Source organism: Delphinus delphis, chromosome 1 (genome assembly GCF_949987515.2).
Source record: "Delphinus delphis chromosome 1, mDelDel1.2, whole genome shotgun sequence".
Classification (NCBI taxonomy): domain Eukaryota; kingdom Metazoa; phylum Chordata; class Mammalia; order Artiodactyla; family Delphinidae; genus Delphinus; species Delphinus delphis.
Window position 1 is genome coordinate 74808119 of NC_082683.1, and position 17530 is coordinate 74825648.

At 40.0% G+C, this 17530-nt stretch overlaps 1 protein-coding gene and 1 long non-coding RNA gene across 3 annotated transcripts in view; one reads left to right on the top strand and one right to left on the bottom strand.

The window, feature by feature from the left end:
- LOC132433679 (uncharacterized) overlaps positions 1–17530 on the top strand; it is a 72821-nt gene that overhangs the window by 38340 nt on the left and 16951 nt on the right. The gene's annotated exons all lie outside the window — the stretch shown is intronic.
- The window catches only part of COL24A1 (collagen type XXIV alpha 1 chain), a 392309-nt gene continuing 388870 nt past the window's right edge, over positions 14092–17530 (bottom strand). The window contains exon 60 of the mRNA XM_060024757.1: positions 14092–15559. Within this exon, the coding sequence (XP_059880740.1) occupies positions 15413–15559 (147 nt within the window). The 3' untranslated portion in view covers positions 14092–15412. The remainder of the gene's footprint in view (positions 15560–17530) is intronic.

Sequence of the window (17530 nt, forward strand, 5' to 3'; positions counted from 1 at the left end):
TTTATGTTAACAAATAATGCATAACATAAAAGTTACTATATAAATTTCTCACAACACTGGTTAGTAGCATTTCTTTTATTATCTCCAATTTAAAAATAGTCTCAAATACTGCTTTTCTCATGTTATTCTATGTCCTGTTAACATCCCTATTGTTGGGCTTAGGACTATTTCTAGTTCTTTGCTATTACAAATTACTTTATATTGAATATTCTTGTGACTCATTGTTAGGCTGTCACCCTGGTAAGTCTGTAGAATAGTTTTCTAAAAGTAAGATTGCAGGTCATATGAATACATATTATAAATGTTGTCAAATCACCATCTAAAAGGTGATACCAATTTACAGTCTTACGAATAAAGTACTGAAGGGCCTGCTTCTAATCATGATCACCAACACCAGATGTTGTCAATTTGTAATTACCAATCTGATAGGCCACAAATGATATATATTTTTTTAAATTTGCATTTTCCATATTTATAATGCTGCACTTTCTTTCACATGCTAATTGGTCATTTGTCCATGTTCTTCCAGTAGCCTGTTGATACCTGCTGTCTCAGACCATGTGGGCTGCTATAGTTAGTTACCACACACTGGGTGGCTTATAAACAGCATACATTTATTTCTCACAGTTCTGGAAGCTGGGAAGTCCAAGATCAAGGTGCCAGCAGATTTATTGTCTGGTGAGGAGCTGCTTCCTAGTTGTAGACACTCTCTTCTTCCTGTGTTCTGACATCGCAGAGGGGCAAGAGAGCTCTCTGGGGTCTCTCATAAAGGCAGAGCCCTCATGACCTAATCGCTGCCCCAAAGCCCCACCTCCTAAGACCAACACACTGGGGATTAGATTTTGTCATATGAATTTGCCAGGGAGGGGGGGGCACAAGCATTCAGTCTATAGCATTTTCCATCATCAAATATTTTTTCTTTTCTTTTTTTTTTTTTTAACATCTTTATTGGGGCACAATTGCCCCACAATGGTGTGTTAGTTTCTGCTTCACAACAAAGTGAATCAGCTATACACATACATATGTTCCCATATCTCTTCCCTCTTGCGTCTCCCTCCCTCCCACCCTCCCTATCCCACCCCTCCAGGCTGTCACAAAGCACCAAGCCAATATCCCTGTGCCATGTGGCTGCTTCCAACTAGCTATCCACCTCACTACGCTTGTTAGTGTGTACATGTCCATGACTCTCTCTCGCCCTGTCACAGCTCACCCCTTCCCCTCCCCAAAACCTCAAGTCCGTTCTCTAGGAGGTCTGCGTCTTCACTCCTGCCTTACCCCTAGGTTCTTCAACATTTTTTTTTTTCTTAAATTCCATATATATGTGTTAGCATACGGTATTTGTCTTTTTCTTTCTGACTTACTTCACTCTGTATGACAGACTCTAGGTCTATCCACCTCATTACAAATAGCTCAATTTCGTTTCTTTTTATGGCTGAGTAATATTCCATTGTATATATGTGCCACATCTTCTTTATCCATTCATCCGATGATGGGCACTTAGGTTGTTTCCATCTCCGGGCTATTGTAAATAGAGCTGCAATGAACATGTTGGTACATGACTCTTTTTGAATTTCGGTTTTCTCAGGGTATATGCCCAGTAGTGGGATTGCTGGGTCATATGGTAGTTCTATTTGTAGCTTTTTAAGGAACCTCCATACTGTGCTCCATAGTGGCTGAACCAATTCACATTCCCACCAGCAGTGCAAGAGGGTTCCCTTTTCTCCACACCCTCTCCAGCATTTATTGTTTCTAGATTTTCTGATGATGGCCATTCTGACTGGTGTGAGATGATATCTCATTGTAGTTTTGATTTGCATTTCTCTAATGATTAATGATGTTGAGCATTCTTTCATGTGTTTGTTGGCAGTCTGTATATCTTCTTTGGAGAAATGTCTATTTAGGTCTTCTGCCCATTTTTGGATTGGGTTGTTTGTTTTTTTGTTGTTGAGCTGCATGAGCTGCTTGTAAATTTTGGAGATTAATCCTTTGTCGGTTACTTCATTTGCAAATATTTTCTCCCATTCTGAGGGTTGTCTTTTGGTCTTGTTTATGGTTTCCTTTGCTGTGGAAAAGCTTTTAAGTTTCATTAGGTCCCATTTGTTTATTTTTGTTTTTATTTCCATTACTCTAGGAGGTGGGTCAGAAAGGATCTTGCTGTGATTTATGTCATAGAGTGGTCTGCCTATGTTTTCCTCTAAGAGTTTGATAGTTTCTGGCCTTATATTTAGGTCTTTAATCCATTTTGAGCTTATTTTTGTGTATGGTGTTAGGGAGTGATCTAATCTCATACGTTTACATGTACCTGTCCAGTTTTCCCAGCACCACTTATTGAAGAGGCTGTCCTTTCTCCACTGTACATTCCTGCCACCTTTATCAAAGATAAGGTGTCCATATGTGCATGGGTTTATCTCTGGGCTTTCTATCCTGTTCCATTGATCTATCTTTCTGTTTTTGTGCCAGTACCATACTGTCTTGATAACTGTAGCTTTGTAGTATAGTCTGAAGTCAGGGAGCCTGATTCCTCCAGCTCCGTTTTTCGTTCTCAAGATTCCTTTGGCTATTCAGGGTCTTTTGTGTTTCCATACAAATTGCAAAATTTTTTGTTCTAGTTCTGTGAAAAATGCCAGTGGTAGTTTGATAGGGATTGCATTGTATCTATAGATTGCTTTGGGTAGTAGAGTCATTTTCACAATGTTGATTCTTCCAATCCAAGAACATGGTATATCTCTCCATCTATTTGTATCATCTTTAATTTCTTTCATCAGTGTCTTATAATTTTCTGCATACAGGTCTTTTGTCTCCTTAGGTAGGTTTATTCCTAGATATTTTATTCTTTTTGTTGCAATGGTAAATGGGAGTGTTTTCTTGATTTCACTTTCAGATTTTTCATCATTAGTATATAGGAATGCCAGAGATTTCTGTGCATTAATTTTGTATCCTGCCACTTTACCAAATTCATTGATTAGCTCTAGTAGTTTTCTGGTAGCATCTTTAGGATTCTCTATGTATAGGATCATGTCATCTGCAAACAGTGACAGCTTTACTTCTTCCTTTCCGATTTGGATTCCTTTTATTTCCTTTTCTTCTCTGATTGCTGTGGCTAAAACTTCCAAAACTATGTTGAATAAGAGTGGTGAGAGTGGGCAACCTTGTCTTGTTCCTGATCTTAGTGGAAATGCTTTCAGTTTTTCACCATTGAGGATGATGTTTGCTGTGGGCTTGTCATATATGGCCTTTATTATGTTGAGGAAAGTTCCCTCTATGCCTACTTTCTGCAGGGTTTTTATCATAAATGGGTGTTGAATTTTGTCAAAAGCTTTCTCTGCATCTATTGAGATGATCATATGGTTTTTCTCCTTCAATTTGTTAATATGGTTTATCACATTGATAGATTTGCGTATATTGAAGAATCCTTGCATTCCTGGAATAAACCCCACTTGATCATGGTGTATGATCCTTTTAATGTGCTGTTGGATTCTGTTTGCTAGTATTTTGTTGAGGATTTTTGCATCTATGTTCATCAGTGATATTGGCCTGTAGTTTTCTTTCTTTGTGACATCCTTGTCTGGTTTTGGTATCAAGGTGATGGTGGCCTCGTAGAAGGAGTTTGGGAGTGTTCCTCCCTCTGCTATATTTTGGAAGAGTTTGAGAAGGATAGGTGTTAGCTCTTCTCTAAATGTTTGATAGAATTCGCCTGTGAAGCCATCTGGTCCTGGGCTTTTCTTTGTTGGAAGATTTTTAATCACAGTTTCAATTTCAGTGCTTGTGATTGGTCTGTTCATATTTTCTATTTCTTCCTGATTCAGTCTTGGCAGGTCATGCATTTCTAAGAATTTGTCCATTTCTTCCAGATTGTCCATATTATTGGCATAGAGTTGCTTGTAGTAATCTCTCATGATCTCTTTTATTTCTGCAGTGTCAGTTGTTACTTCTCCTTTTTCATTTCTAATTCTATTGATTTGAGTCTTCTCCCTTTTTTTCTTGATGAGTCTGGCTAGTGGTTTATCTATTTTGTTTATCTTCTCAAAGAACCAGCTTTTAGTTTTATTGATCTTTGCTATTGTTTCCTTCATTTCTTTTTCATTTATTTCTGATCTGATTTTTATGATTTCTTTCCTTCTGCTAGCTTTGGGGTTTTTTTGTTCTTCTTTCTCTAATTGCTTGAGGTGCAAGGTTAGGTTGTTTATTCTAGATGTTTCCTGCTTCTTAAGGTGGGCTTGTATTGCTATAAACTTCCCCCTTAGAATTGCTTTTGCTGCATCCCACAAGTTTTGGGTCGTTGTGTCTCCATTGTCATTTGTTTCTAGGTATTTTTTGATTTCCTCTTTGACATCTTCAGTGATCACTTCATTATTAAGTAGTGTATTGTTTAGCCTCCATGTGTTTGTATTTTTTACAAATCTTTTCCTGTAATTGATATCTAGTCTCATGGCATTGTGGTCAGAAAAGATACTTGATACAATTTCAATTTTCTTAAATTTACCAAGGCTTGATTTGTGACCCAAGATATGATCTGTCCTGGAGAATGTTCCATGAGCACTTGAGAAAAATGTGTATTCTGCTGTTTTTGGATGGAGTGTCCTATAAATATCAATTAAGTCCATCTTGTTTAATGTATCATTTAAAGCTTGTGTTTCCTTATTTATTTTCATTTTGGATGATCTGTCCATGGGTGAAATTGGAGTGTTTAAGTCCCCTACTATGAATGTATTACTGTCGATTTCCCCTTTTATGGCTGTTAGTATTTGCCTTATGTATTGAGGTGCTCCTATGTTGGGTGCATAAATATTTACAATTGTTATATCTTCTTCTTGGATCGATCCCTTGATCATTATGTAGTGTCCTTCTTTGTCTCTTTTAATAGTCCTTATTTTAAAGTCTATTTTGTCTGATACGAGAATTGCTACTCCAGCTTTCTTTTGGTTTCCATTTGCATGGAATATCTTTTTCCATCCCCTTACTTTCAGTCTGTATGTGTCTCTAGGTCTGAAGTGGGTCTCTTGTAGACAGCATATATATGGGTCTTGTTTTTGTATCCATTCAGCTAATCTGTGTCTTTTGGTGGGAGCATTTAGTCCATTTACATTTAAGGTAATTATCGATATGTATGTTCCTATTCCCATTTTCTAAATTGTTTTGGGTTCGTTATTATAGGTCTTTTCCTTCTCTTGTGTTTCTTGCCTAGAGAAGTTCCTTTAGCATTTGTTGTAAAGCTGGTTTGGTGGTGCTGAACTCTCTCAGCTTTTGCTTGTCTGTAAAGGTTTTAATTTCTCCATCAAATCTGAATGAGATCCTTGCTGGGTAGAGTAGTCTTGGCTGCAGGTTTTTCTCCTTCATCACTTTCAGTATGTCCTGCCACTCCCTTCTGGCTTGTAGGGTTTCTGCTGAGAGATCAGCTGTTAACTTTATGGGGATTCCCTTATGTGTTATTTGTTGTTTTTCCCTTGCTGCTTTTAATATGCTTTCTTTGTATTTAATTTTTGACAGTTTGATTAATATGTGTCTTGGCGTATTTCTCCTTGTATTTATCCTGTATGGGACTCTCTGTGCTTCCTGGACTTCATTAACTATTTCCTTTCCCATATTAGGGAAGTTTTCAACTATAATCTCTTCAAATATCTTCTCAGTCCCTTTCTTTTTCTCTTCTTCTTCTGGAACCCCTATAATTTGAATGTTGGTGCGTTTAATGTTGTCCCAGAGGTCTCTGAGACTGTCCTCAGTTCTTTTCATTCTTTTTTCTTTATTCTGCTCTGCAGTAGTTATTTTCACTATTTTATCTTCCAGGTCACTTATCCGTTCTTCTGCCTCAGTTATTCTGCTATTGATCCCATCTAGAGTATTTTTAATTTCATTTATTGTGTTGTTCATCGTTGCTTGTTTCATCTTTAGTTCTTCTAGGTCCTTGTTAACTGATTCTTGCATTTTGTCCATTCTGTTGTCCATTCTATCTCCAAGATTTCGGATCATCCTTACTATCATTATTCTGAATTCTTTTTCAGGTAAGCTGCCTATTTCCTCTTCATTTGTTAGGTCTGGTGCATTTTTATCTTGCTCCTTTATCTGCTGTGTGTTTTTCTGTCTTCTCATTTTGCTTATCCTACTGTGTTTGGGGTCTCTTTTTGCAGGCTGCAGGTTCGTAGTTCCTGCTGTTTTTGGTGTCTTTCCCCAGTGGCTAAGGTTGGTTCAGTGGGTTGTGTAGGTTTCCTGGTGGAGGGGACTAGTGCCTGTGTTGTGGTGGATGAGGCTGGATCTTGTCTCTCTAGTGGGCAGGTTCACGTCTGGTGGTGTGTTTGGGGTGTCTGTGGCCTTATTATTATTTTAGGCAGCCTCTCTGCTAATGGGTGGGGTTGTGTTCCTGTCTTGCTAGTTGTTTGGCATAGGTTGTCCAGCACTGTGGCTTGCTGGCCGTTGAGTGAAGCTGGATGCTGGTGTTAAGATGGAGGTCTCTGGGAGATTTTCGCCGTTTGATATTATGTGGATCTGGGAGGTCTCTTGTTGACCAGTGTCCTGAAGTTGGCTCTCCTACCTCAGAGGCAGAGCCCTGACTCCTAGGCTGGAGCACCAAGAGCTTTTCATCCACACGGCTCAGAATAAAAGGGAGAAAAAGTAGAGGGAATTAGTAGAAGTATGAGGAAAGAAAGAAGGAAAGGAGGGAAGGAAGGGAGGAAGAAAGAAAGAAAGAAGCAAAGAAGGAAATAAGGCAAGAAGGAAAGAAAGGAGGGCGGGAGGGAGGGAGGAAGGAAGGAAGGAGGGAAAGAAGGAAAAAAGACAGAAAGAAAGAAGATACAGTAAAAATAAAATAATGTATAATAAAATTATTGAATTAAAAAATTCTTATTTAGAGAAAAAAAAAAGGGACGGATAGAACCTTAGGACAAATGTTGGAAGCAAAGCTATACAGACAAAATCTTACACAGACGCATACACATACACCCTCACTAAAAGAGGTAAAGGGGGAAAAATCATAAATCTTGCTGTCAGAGACCACCTCCTCAATTTGGGATGATTCGTTGTCTAAAGGAGGGAAGGAAGGAAGGAAGGAAAGAAAGAAAGAACGAAGGTAAAGTATAATAACGTTATTAAAATTAAAATTGATTATTAAGAAAAAAATTTTTTAAAAAAAACCATGGACGGATAGAACCCTAGGGCAAATGGTGGAAACAAGACTATACAGACAAGATCTAACACAGAAGCATACACATATACATTCACAAAAAGAGGAAAAGGGAAAAAAATCATAGATCTTGCTCCTAAAGTCCACTTCCTTAATTTGGGATGATTGGTTGTCTATTCATGTAATCCACAGATGCAGGGTACATCAAGTTGATTGTGGAGCTTTAATCCGCTGCTTCTGAGGCTGCTGGGAGAGATTTCCCTTTCTCTTCTTTGTTCTGACAGCTCACAGGGGCTCAGCTTTGGATTTGGCCCTGCCTCTGCGTGTAGGTCGCTGGAGGGCGTCTGTTTTTTGCTCAGACAGGGCGGGGTTAAAAGAGCCGCTGATTCGGGGGCTCTGGCGCACTCAAGCCGGCGGGGAGGGAGGGGCACGGAGTGCGGGGCGGGCCTGCGGCGGCAAAGGCAGGGGCACGGAGTGCGGGGCGGGCCTGCGGCGGCAAAGGCCGGCGTGACTTTGCACCAGCCTGAGGCCCGCTGTGCGTTCTCCCGGGGAAGTTGTCCCTGGATCCCGGGAACCTGGCAGTGGCGGGCTGCACAGGCTCCGCGGATGAGGGGTGTGGAGAGTGACCTGTGCTCGCACACAGGCCCCTCGGTGGCGGCAGCAGCAGTCTTATCGTCTCCCGCCCGTCTCTGGGGTCCGCGCTTTCAGCCGCGGCTCGCGCCCGTCTCTGGGGTCCGCGCTTTCAGCCGCGGCTCGCGCCCGTCTCTGGGGTCCGCGCTTTTAGCCGCGGCTCGCGCCCGTCTCTGGGGTTCGCGCTTTTAGCCGCGGCTCGCGCCCGTCTCTGGAGCTCCTTTAAGCAGCGTTCTTAAACCCCTCTCCTCACGCACCAGGAAACAAAGAGGGAAGAAAAAGTCTCTTGCCTCTTCGGCAGGTGCAGAGTTTTCCCCGGACTCCCAGCTAGCCGTGGTGCACTAACCCCTTCAGGCTATGTTCAAGCCGCCAGCCCCAGTCCTCTCCCTGCATTCCGTCCGAAACCTAAACCCGGGCCTCAGAGCCTCAGCTCGCAGCCCCGCCCGCCCCGGCGGGTGAGCATACAAGCCTCTCGGGCTGGTGAGTGCCGGTTGGCACCGATCCTCTGTGCGGGAATCTCCCCGCTTTGCCCTCCGCACCCGTTGCTGTGCACTCCTCCGCGGCTCCAAAGCTCCCCCCTCCGCCCCTCGCAGTCTCCGCCCGCGAAGGGGCTTCCTAGTGTGTGGAAACTTTTCCTCCTTCACAGCTCCCTCCCACTGGTGCAGGTGCCGTCCCTATTCTTTTGTCTCTTTTTTCTTTTTTTTTCTTTTGCCCTACCCAGGTACGTGGGGAGTTTCTTGCCTTTTGGGAGGTCTGAGGTCTTCTGCCAGCGTTCAGTAGGTGTTCTGTAGGAGTTGTTCCATGTGTAGATGTATTTCTGGTGTATCTGTGGGGAGGAAGGTGATCTTCGCGTCTTATTCTTCCGCCATCTTCAAGGTCCCCTCTAGTTACTTTTTACAGTAATCTGCATTTCTGTTGATGGCCTTCCTTAATTCCTTCAGTATTTTCATTATCTCCTTTTTGAACTCTGCGTCTGTTAGACTGAAGAGGTCTGTTTCATTGTTCTTTCAGGGGAATTCTCTTGATCTTTTAATTGGGAGTGGTTCATCTGCTTCTTAGAAGGATATAAATATTTAGATTTCTCTTGCACTATGAGTTTAGGAGAAACACTTATCTACTGTGGTCTTGGAGGGCTGTTTTATGTGGCATCGTCCCCGTGTAGCCTGTGTGGGTTGACTATTTTTTTGTGTGTGAGGACTGTTTTTCGTATGAATGCTGCTGCCTCTTTCCTCAGTGTATGCTGGTCGTTATCCCCTGGATAAGAAGTGTGACTGGCGTTGTGATGACTAGAGCCTGCACTGGATATTGAGTGGGACCTCCTGTTGGCTCTGTGGTTGTCACTGCCCTGTCAGGGGCAGGGTCTGCTCCCTAGTTGTTGGAGTAGAAGCCCCCAGATACATTTCTGAGCTGTATTTCTGATCTGCAGTGTGAGGTAGGTGGGATTAGAGTACTCCCACTAAGAGAAGCTGCTGAGTATTCCTCCGCCAGAGCTGTTCACCAGTGCGTATCCTCTGCTGTGTCACCTTTCACCTATTGTGTGGGCTCACAGAGGACACTGTTGTTGGACTGCCATTGGCCCTGCCTCAACTGTGGAAATTCTGGCAATCAGCCCTGGGTGTCTTTCAGGCGTTGTTTTCACAAGGCCACCAGCACAGATTCACTGAAGTCAGGTCCCAGGACTGCAGTAGTTGTGCACCTGGACCTGCTCTGGGAGCTATGGAGGCAGCTGAGACCCTGGCCTGGCCCAGCCCCCGTGTGCACATGCCCACAAAGCCCACAGCTGTGAAGGCCAGACCTGTCCCAGCTGCGGGAGCACCCATTGTCTGTTCAGGTGTCTCACAGGTGCTGAATTTACAAAGCTGGCGGCAGAGGTGTAAATCCATGGCTCATGCAGCCACAGGAAGAGATTTCAGCCCTGCATCCTAAGTTGCATGGCTCAGCTCTAGTTTCAGCTTCACGTCTGCATATGGGGAACCTGCTGGTGTCTGCTCCCAGGGCCTGCTGAGGCAGCGCGTGGCGTGGGAGCCGGCTGAGGTGGTGGCTGGGGTGCACTCCCTTGGAGCCCACGGAGGCGGGAGCCCGCGCATAGAGAAGGAGGCTGTAATGGCAGCCCCGCCCCTCCCTTTGCATGCCACTTAACAATGGCGCTTTGCTTCTGTGGCAGGCCTGTGCTTCTTACGTGAACACACCCAGTTGCGGCTGTACCACACTCCAGACCCTTCAGGCTGTCTCAGTGCAGCCAGCAGCCAGCCCCTCCCCGTGTCTATCCTCTAAATCCCGAGTTCCAGCACCCGCCCCCGCCCATACTAGCAGCTGCGTGTCTCAGACTGGGGCGTTCAGGGCAGTGGAACGGACTTGTCTGTGTAGGTCTGTAGGCCTCTCTTTCTTCTGCCTACCACAAACTGGTTGTTGCGGCCTCCTCTGAGCCTCTGAAGTTTCTTTTCTGTCGCGGCTGATCTCCCCACTGGTGAGGGGCCTTCCTAGGGTGTGGGAACTTCTCTCCTTTCAGCTCCCTCCCAGGGACACAGGTCCCATCTCGCTTCCTCTTTTTTTTTTTTTCCTTTTGTCCTTCCCAGTTACCTGGAGCTCTTTCTTGTCCTTCCAGGTGTTTGAGGTCTTCTGCTCGTGTTCACTAGGTATTCTTTGAGAATTGTTACCTTTGTAGATGTATTTTTGATGTATTTGTGGGAGGAGGTGAGTTCCCTGTCCTACTACTCCACCATCTTGAGCCCCTAAAGTTTTTTCTTTTCTAATGGATGAGGGAGATCTTTATCCCTTAATGAAGAATGTCTTTTTCATGAAACTGGATTTCCAGTGTTTGCTTCAAGAAGTGAGAAGTTTTCTTGATTCCAACTCTAAATTTGTCCTGAACTAGATACCCAGCAAAATCAAATTATTTTTAGTGGATTGTCAGTGAGATTATTTTTTGTACTTGTGTGCAGTCCTAAAATTTCCCCGCTAGGTACAGCCAAGATGATAGTTTGGACTCCCTGCCAGTTGCTCTTCTCTACAGAGGTGCCATTTGTCTAATCTGGCTTAGAATTATACCAGGACTCTGAATCCAAAGCACACAGATTGCATAATTGTGTACCTAGGCTTAGGTGACAATGACTTCATCGTACTTACCATAGCCAATTACTGTGTAGGTCAGAGTGAAAAGTTATGCTTTAATAGGACAGAGCACTGTACATTGAAGGCTTAGCTTAACACTTATTTTTGAAACTGCTAGTCTTGTGTGAGAGGGCCAAACTCATACATTTTGGTCAGAAAGTGAGGTTTGCCAGAGTGCCTGCTTCCAAACACGTGTTCCTGCTCAAATCATTTCTTTGCCATTAGTGGCATTCGCTCTCTTGCTTATTGCAAAGTTACCAAATGAGAAAACCACCTTTTTGCTTCCTACAGAAAGAACTACATTTCTGTTTCATTCCAGGTAAGATAGTGTGATGGTTCATTTTATGTGTCAGTTTGACTGGTCACAGGGTGACCAGGTTAAAATTTATTTCTGGGTGTGTCTGACAGGGTGTTTCTGGATGGGAGTAGGATTTCAACCAGTAGATTTGGTAAAGTAAAATGCTGCCTCCATGTGTGTGGGCATTACCCAGTCCGTGGAGGGCCTGAGTAGAAATGGCAAAGGAAGGAGGAATTTGCCCCTCTTTGCTTTCTGTCTGCATGCTTGAGTTGGGACATCTCATCTTCTGTAGCCCCCAGACTGGGTTTTAAACCATTGGTTCTCAGCCCTTCAGACTTAAATGCATTACCCCACTGGCTTTCCTGGGTTTCTAGCTTGCAGGTTGTGGGACATCTCAGCTTCCAGAATCATGTGAGCCAATTCATCATAATAAATCTCCATATAATATATATAATTAATATATTATTAATATATTAACTTTAATATAATTTTAATTACAATTTAAGTATTTAATATATTCATATTAAATATAGTATATATTTAAAACATGTTTTATTATGTAATGTTATATGTATATTATATATATTAAATCTATATCTTTATATCTGTCTAGTCATCTCTCATCAATTTATCTGTTATCTGTCATTTGTCTATCTCTCCTACTGTTTCTATTTCTCTGGAGAACCCCTAACTAATATAGATTTTTACTTTTATTGTCCCCATTTTACAGTGAAGAAACTGGGGCAATGAAGAATATATAATACACGCAAAGTCACATAGCTTACCCTCAGAGTACTCTTAAAACACCAGACTATACTGCATATAAGTAAGTTGATTAAAATTTGCTTTAAATTTAATATTTCAGGAACAAAACAAACACAAAGTAAGGAATTTCTGTTTTATATATATTTCCTAAATGATACCTAGGATACCTAGGAAATTCATTTATGTCTGTGATATAAGTTTTTTTTTGGGGGGAGGGTAAACAGAAGGTACAGCATATGAACTGAAACTAGAGTATAAACTATGGGTTCTTTCATTTAGAATCAGTCTTGGCTCCTTTTAAAAAACATTTGTGTTTCTCAAGCAGGAAATCAGACATCTTTGCCATAGCTCCATTTAAAAAATTGTGGTAAAGTATACAGCATAAAATTGGTCATTTTAATCATTTTAAGTGTACAATTCAGTTGCAGTAAGCGTATTCAAATTGATGTGCAACCATCATTACCACCCATCTCCAGAACTTTGTAATCATTCCAAACAGAAACTCTATATTCATTAAAAAACAACAATTCCTCATTCCTACCCCACTCAGCCTCTGGTAACCTCTATTGTATTTTTGGTTTATGAATTTGTCTGTTCTTGGTACTTCCTATAAGTGGAATCATACAGTATTTTCCCTTTTGGTCTGGCTTATTTCACATAGCATAACGTTTTCAAGGTACATCAATGTTGGAGCATATATCAGAATTTCATTCCTTTTTAAGGTTGAATAATAGTCCACTGTATGTACCTACCATATTTTATCATATCATCTGTTGATGCACATTGGGGTTGTTTCTACCTTTTGGCTCTTCTGAATAATACCTCTGTGAACACTGGTATACAAGTATCTGTTTGAGTCCCTTCTTTCAATTCTTTTGGGTATATATGTGAAGTAGACTTACTGGGTCATATATGGTAATTCTATCTTTAACTTTTGAGGAGCTGCCAAACTATTTTCCACAGTGGCTATACCATAATACATTTCCACCAGCAATGTATAAGGGTTCCAATTTCTCCATATCTTCACCAGCGCTTGTTATTTTCCTCTTTTGGGGGGAATGGTAATAGCCGTCTTAATGGGTACAAAGTGGTATCTAACTATGGTTTTGATTTGTACCTAATGACTAGTGATGTTGAGCATCTTTTCATTTGTTGGCCATTGTATATCTTCTTCAGAGAAATGTCTGTTAAGTCTTTTGCCCATTTTTATTTATTTATTTATAATTTTGGCTGCACTGGGTCTTAGTTGTGGCACGCGGGATCTTCGTTGCAGCATGCGGACTCTTAGTTGTGGCATGTATGTGGGATCTAGTTCCCTGACCAGGTATTGAACCCAGGCCCCCTGCATTGGGAGCATGGAGTCTTACCTGTGGGACCACCAGGGAAGGACCACCAGGGAAGTCCCTTGCCCATTTTTAAATTGGGTTGCTTGGGGTTTTTTTTTGTTTTTTGTGTGGGGTTTTAAGAGTTCTTCATATATTTTGGATATTAATCCCTTATCGAACATAAAATATGCAAATATTTTCTCCCATTCAGTGTGATGTCTTTTCACTCTCTTGATAGTGTCCCTTTGATGCACAGAAGTTTTAAATTTTGCTGTAGTCCAATTTATTGTTTTCATTTGTTGAATGTCCTTTTGGTGTCAGCTCCAAGAAATCATTGCCAAATCTAATGTCATGAAGCCTTTCACCTAAGTTTTCTTTTAAGAGTTTTATCTCTTACATTTAGGACTTTGATCCATTTTAAGTGTTTTTTTAAATTTTTGATATTATTCCAAATGTGGGTTACAGTAATAGTTTTCATCATTTTGAGTCAGTTTTTGTGTATGATGTAAGATAAGGGTCCAACTTCATTCTTTTGCATGTGGATATCCAGTTTTCCCAGAACTATTTGTTGAAAAAACTGTACTTTTTCCACTGAATGGTCTTGGCACCCTTGTTGGAAATCAGTAGACCATATATGAGAGAGTTTATTTCTGTGCCATGACCTCATTTTGTACAAGTAGGAAATAGGCCCTATAATCCTTTTATAGGTATGCAATAGGTACTTTCTGGTAATGTAATATATAGTACAGAAGGTCTATGCCAGAAGGGCTATCATATATAATAAAAGGATATGGTAAAAAAAGAAGAAAAACAAATACCACCAAAAAATATTTTAAAGCACATTTTTATTATAGATAGGCAAATGTGGTTTGCTGTGGCTAATAGTATGTTTATAATGGATGTACATGCTTTTCTATATACCAAAAGGTATAATATTTTTCTTTTAATACTTAACTAACAAACACTTCTCTGACAACAAGGAAAGTCTGAACTTGCTGAGCCTATTTTAAATAGCAAAGGACTGTTTTTGTTTTCCTGAATGTTACTTTAAAGACTGGTAAATTGAATTCTTTTAGGTCCCAACACATTAAATTTAAGAACAGTGAAAGAAAATCAATGAATAATTACAAAAACATGTAATTTCTATGAAGCAGAAATATAAAGTTTTTATAATTTAAAACATCAGCAATTTCAAAAGATTTGCTGAATTAATTAGAACTTTACAAAATATATATACACAAAATATCATCCCAGATGATCATGGATTTTTAAAAATAGTATATCACAACCCCTAAACTCTAACCCAAACCTACTACTGGATGTAGCTGGCCTACAATTTTTTACAGCAATTTAAAAATAAAACAGTTAAAAAAAACCCTCCCAATTCTCTTGTGCTTAAGCACCGGTTACAGTGTGCTGGCTTTGATTCTAATATCCACAAAGAGAATTTTAAAATAAAACAAGGACTTCACATAAATAATGTTTTACTTGTTATTATTAAGTATGTGACCAAACAAATTAAAATAAGTACTAACAACCAAAATATATCTTGATGTAACCAGTACATACACTCTTAAAGAATGACAAAGACGAATAAAGAAATAGTCTATGAAAGCCACAAGCACCTTGTTTGTTTTAGAAAGAGCATCAAGCAACACAAAAAGGCAACATGTAAGAGGTAGTGTATCACCGGCTAAGATGTATATGCCCACTGGGGACCTGAATACAGCTTAGTATTTGGGAAAATAAGACATATCAGACTGTGGCTTGCAATTTTTAGACAGAAGCATCGCACGTTTGGGAGCATTAGCCAGTATTGCTCCATAGTGCTTTGCGTCTCCAGCTGTCTAATGGGTACTTTGCTCTCAGACAGTCAAAAAATATAGAATATCCTGAAGAATTCCATGTTTATAAATGTTCAGTTCTAGGGAATTCTCTAAGAAAGCTCAGATCAATATAATTTTTTAAAGAATTAAATACTTATAGTCCGTTAAAAAATGCCTCGTCTCCTTCTTAGGAGGAAGTCTTTTCTTCCTGAGATTCTTTAAGATTTAGCCAATGCTTTATTCCATGCATTTCATAATATCCAATAGTACCTTTCTGTCTATATTTTTCCCTCTGCAGCAATTACCTGGCCAACAGCATGAATTCTGAACTAATTCAGAGACTTTAGAGAAAGCATACAGAACTGCTTTCAATGTAGTACTTCCGTTCAGTTTTGAGATGAGGAAGTTTTTGTACTTCAATTACTGGAAGTTGATTAGGGTCCTGGGTGTGAAAAAGGAATTTTGCTTTATGCCAGCTGCCATCTTGAATCTGTAAAATAAGAATGAAATGCTTTAATCTGTAATTAATTGTTTCATTAGCAGCAGACAGTGTCCTTCATAGACAATGTAGACTTATTTTAAGGATTAGAAATAATGAACAGAAAGTGCCTAGAACAATGCCTGGCACAGAGTAAATGCTCAAAAAACGGTAACAATTACTATGAATAATTGAAAATATGTGCTTATTCCTTTCTCTAAATGGCATTGTGTGTTCTGATTTTTCTTTTGAGGGTTTCTGCTTCTGTTGTCTGTGGATCATTGGACCAGATATGAATTTAAAAACTGCACTATTCCTAATATGAGTAATACCCATCTGTTTGTTTTGTGTTCCTTTATTTGGGAGTGATGTTTTAGGATGGGCATTTTTCTTGGATGAAAGGGAATGAGCTAGCTCAACCTCTCTGTACTTTAGGCAGGAAATAAGCAGAATCACTTCAGTAGAAGTAAATTATAATTACATTGAATCATCTTTTAGGTTTCTTTTTTTCCATTCTGTGGTTACTGTTTATATAGTTTCTTTCATTCCTCTCTTCCTTTCCTTCTAGGCCTTTCTGTTTCTCTTTATTACTTATGCTCTTTTGTTTCTGGTAAATTCTGTTATGGATCAAAAACTGTTACATGATTAAGATTCAAGAAGACAAAATAGAGAAACACAGTTGACTAGTTTTGTGAAGCTTTTTAAACAGGAGTTTATTCATTTACTCATTCACAGAATTATCATGGTATAAATTTTAAAGTTTGAAGGAGCTTTAGAAATTATCTAAACTATAAATTCCATTTTATGTTAAGGCAATTGAAGCTCACAGAAGATAAATTACCAAAGTCACAAGCTTGGTATAATAACTAGAATAGAGTTCCCTGTGTAAGACACTGTCAGATTAACTTCATTAAATCTCAAACAATATGTGTTGAACACTAAGTACATTTGGCACAGTTGAATAAGATGTAATCCTTCATTTCCTTACAGTGCTTGGAAAATATAAAGATGAATAAATTAGTTCTGGCTTCTGAATTCTAGCAACTTATAAATTTAGTTGGGGAGAGGAGAAACAGCCATAATATAAGACTGTATATGATAAATGCAACATAAATAATGTTGACAATGAGTGCTAAGTACCTCATTTCCAACTGGAAGTGTCAGGGAAAGCTTTGTGAATTCAGAATTTAAGATGGGCCTTAAAGTTTGCCTACAATTTCCACTTGGTTAGAGGGGTAGAGAACGGCACTTCAGAGAAAGGGAATGACCTGAATAGAAAAAAACAAAAAGTTGGAAAAGTAGAATGTGGTTGTGAAAATAAGCCTAGCATGGGGTTTAAGTGCACAGATTTTGACTTGGAACAGATTTTGATAGAAACCCAAGTAGAGCTATTCTCTTCACATATAAAATGGGAAGAATAAAAACCTACCTCACAGTATTGTGTGGATTAAATGAGTCTTCAGTTGAAAGTCCCTAGCAGTGTAGCATGGCATTGACTTTGGAACTGTACACACCTGGGGTTGATTTCTTGCTCCTCTGCTAATTAGCTGTATGACCTTGAACAAGTTACTTAACCTCTGTGCCTTCACTTTCTTACCTATAAAATGATACTAATAGGAACTTCTTCACAAAGCTGTTATAATTAAATAATGTATGCAGTACATGGTACCTGTCATCTAATAAGTCTCCAATAATTAGTAGTAGGAATTGTTGTTTTTGTTATTATTATTATAAATAGATCAGGTGGACCACACTTTAGGGTACACAGTCAGTGAAAGGTAGAAAGGTAGGTTTGGGGCCTGACTATTCTAACTGCTGAATAAAGAGCTGATGAGTTTTGATTGTGTCTCAGAGATAGTAGTGAGTCACTAAAAGTTTCAGGACAAAATTGTGAAAGTTAAATTAATTTGTTGGTAATACTGATCTCTTCACCTATAGAGAGTGAGCTGTATACTTCTGTTTGCTTATGATTTTTCAAATACC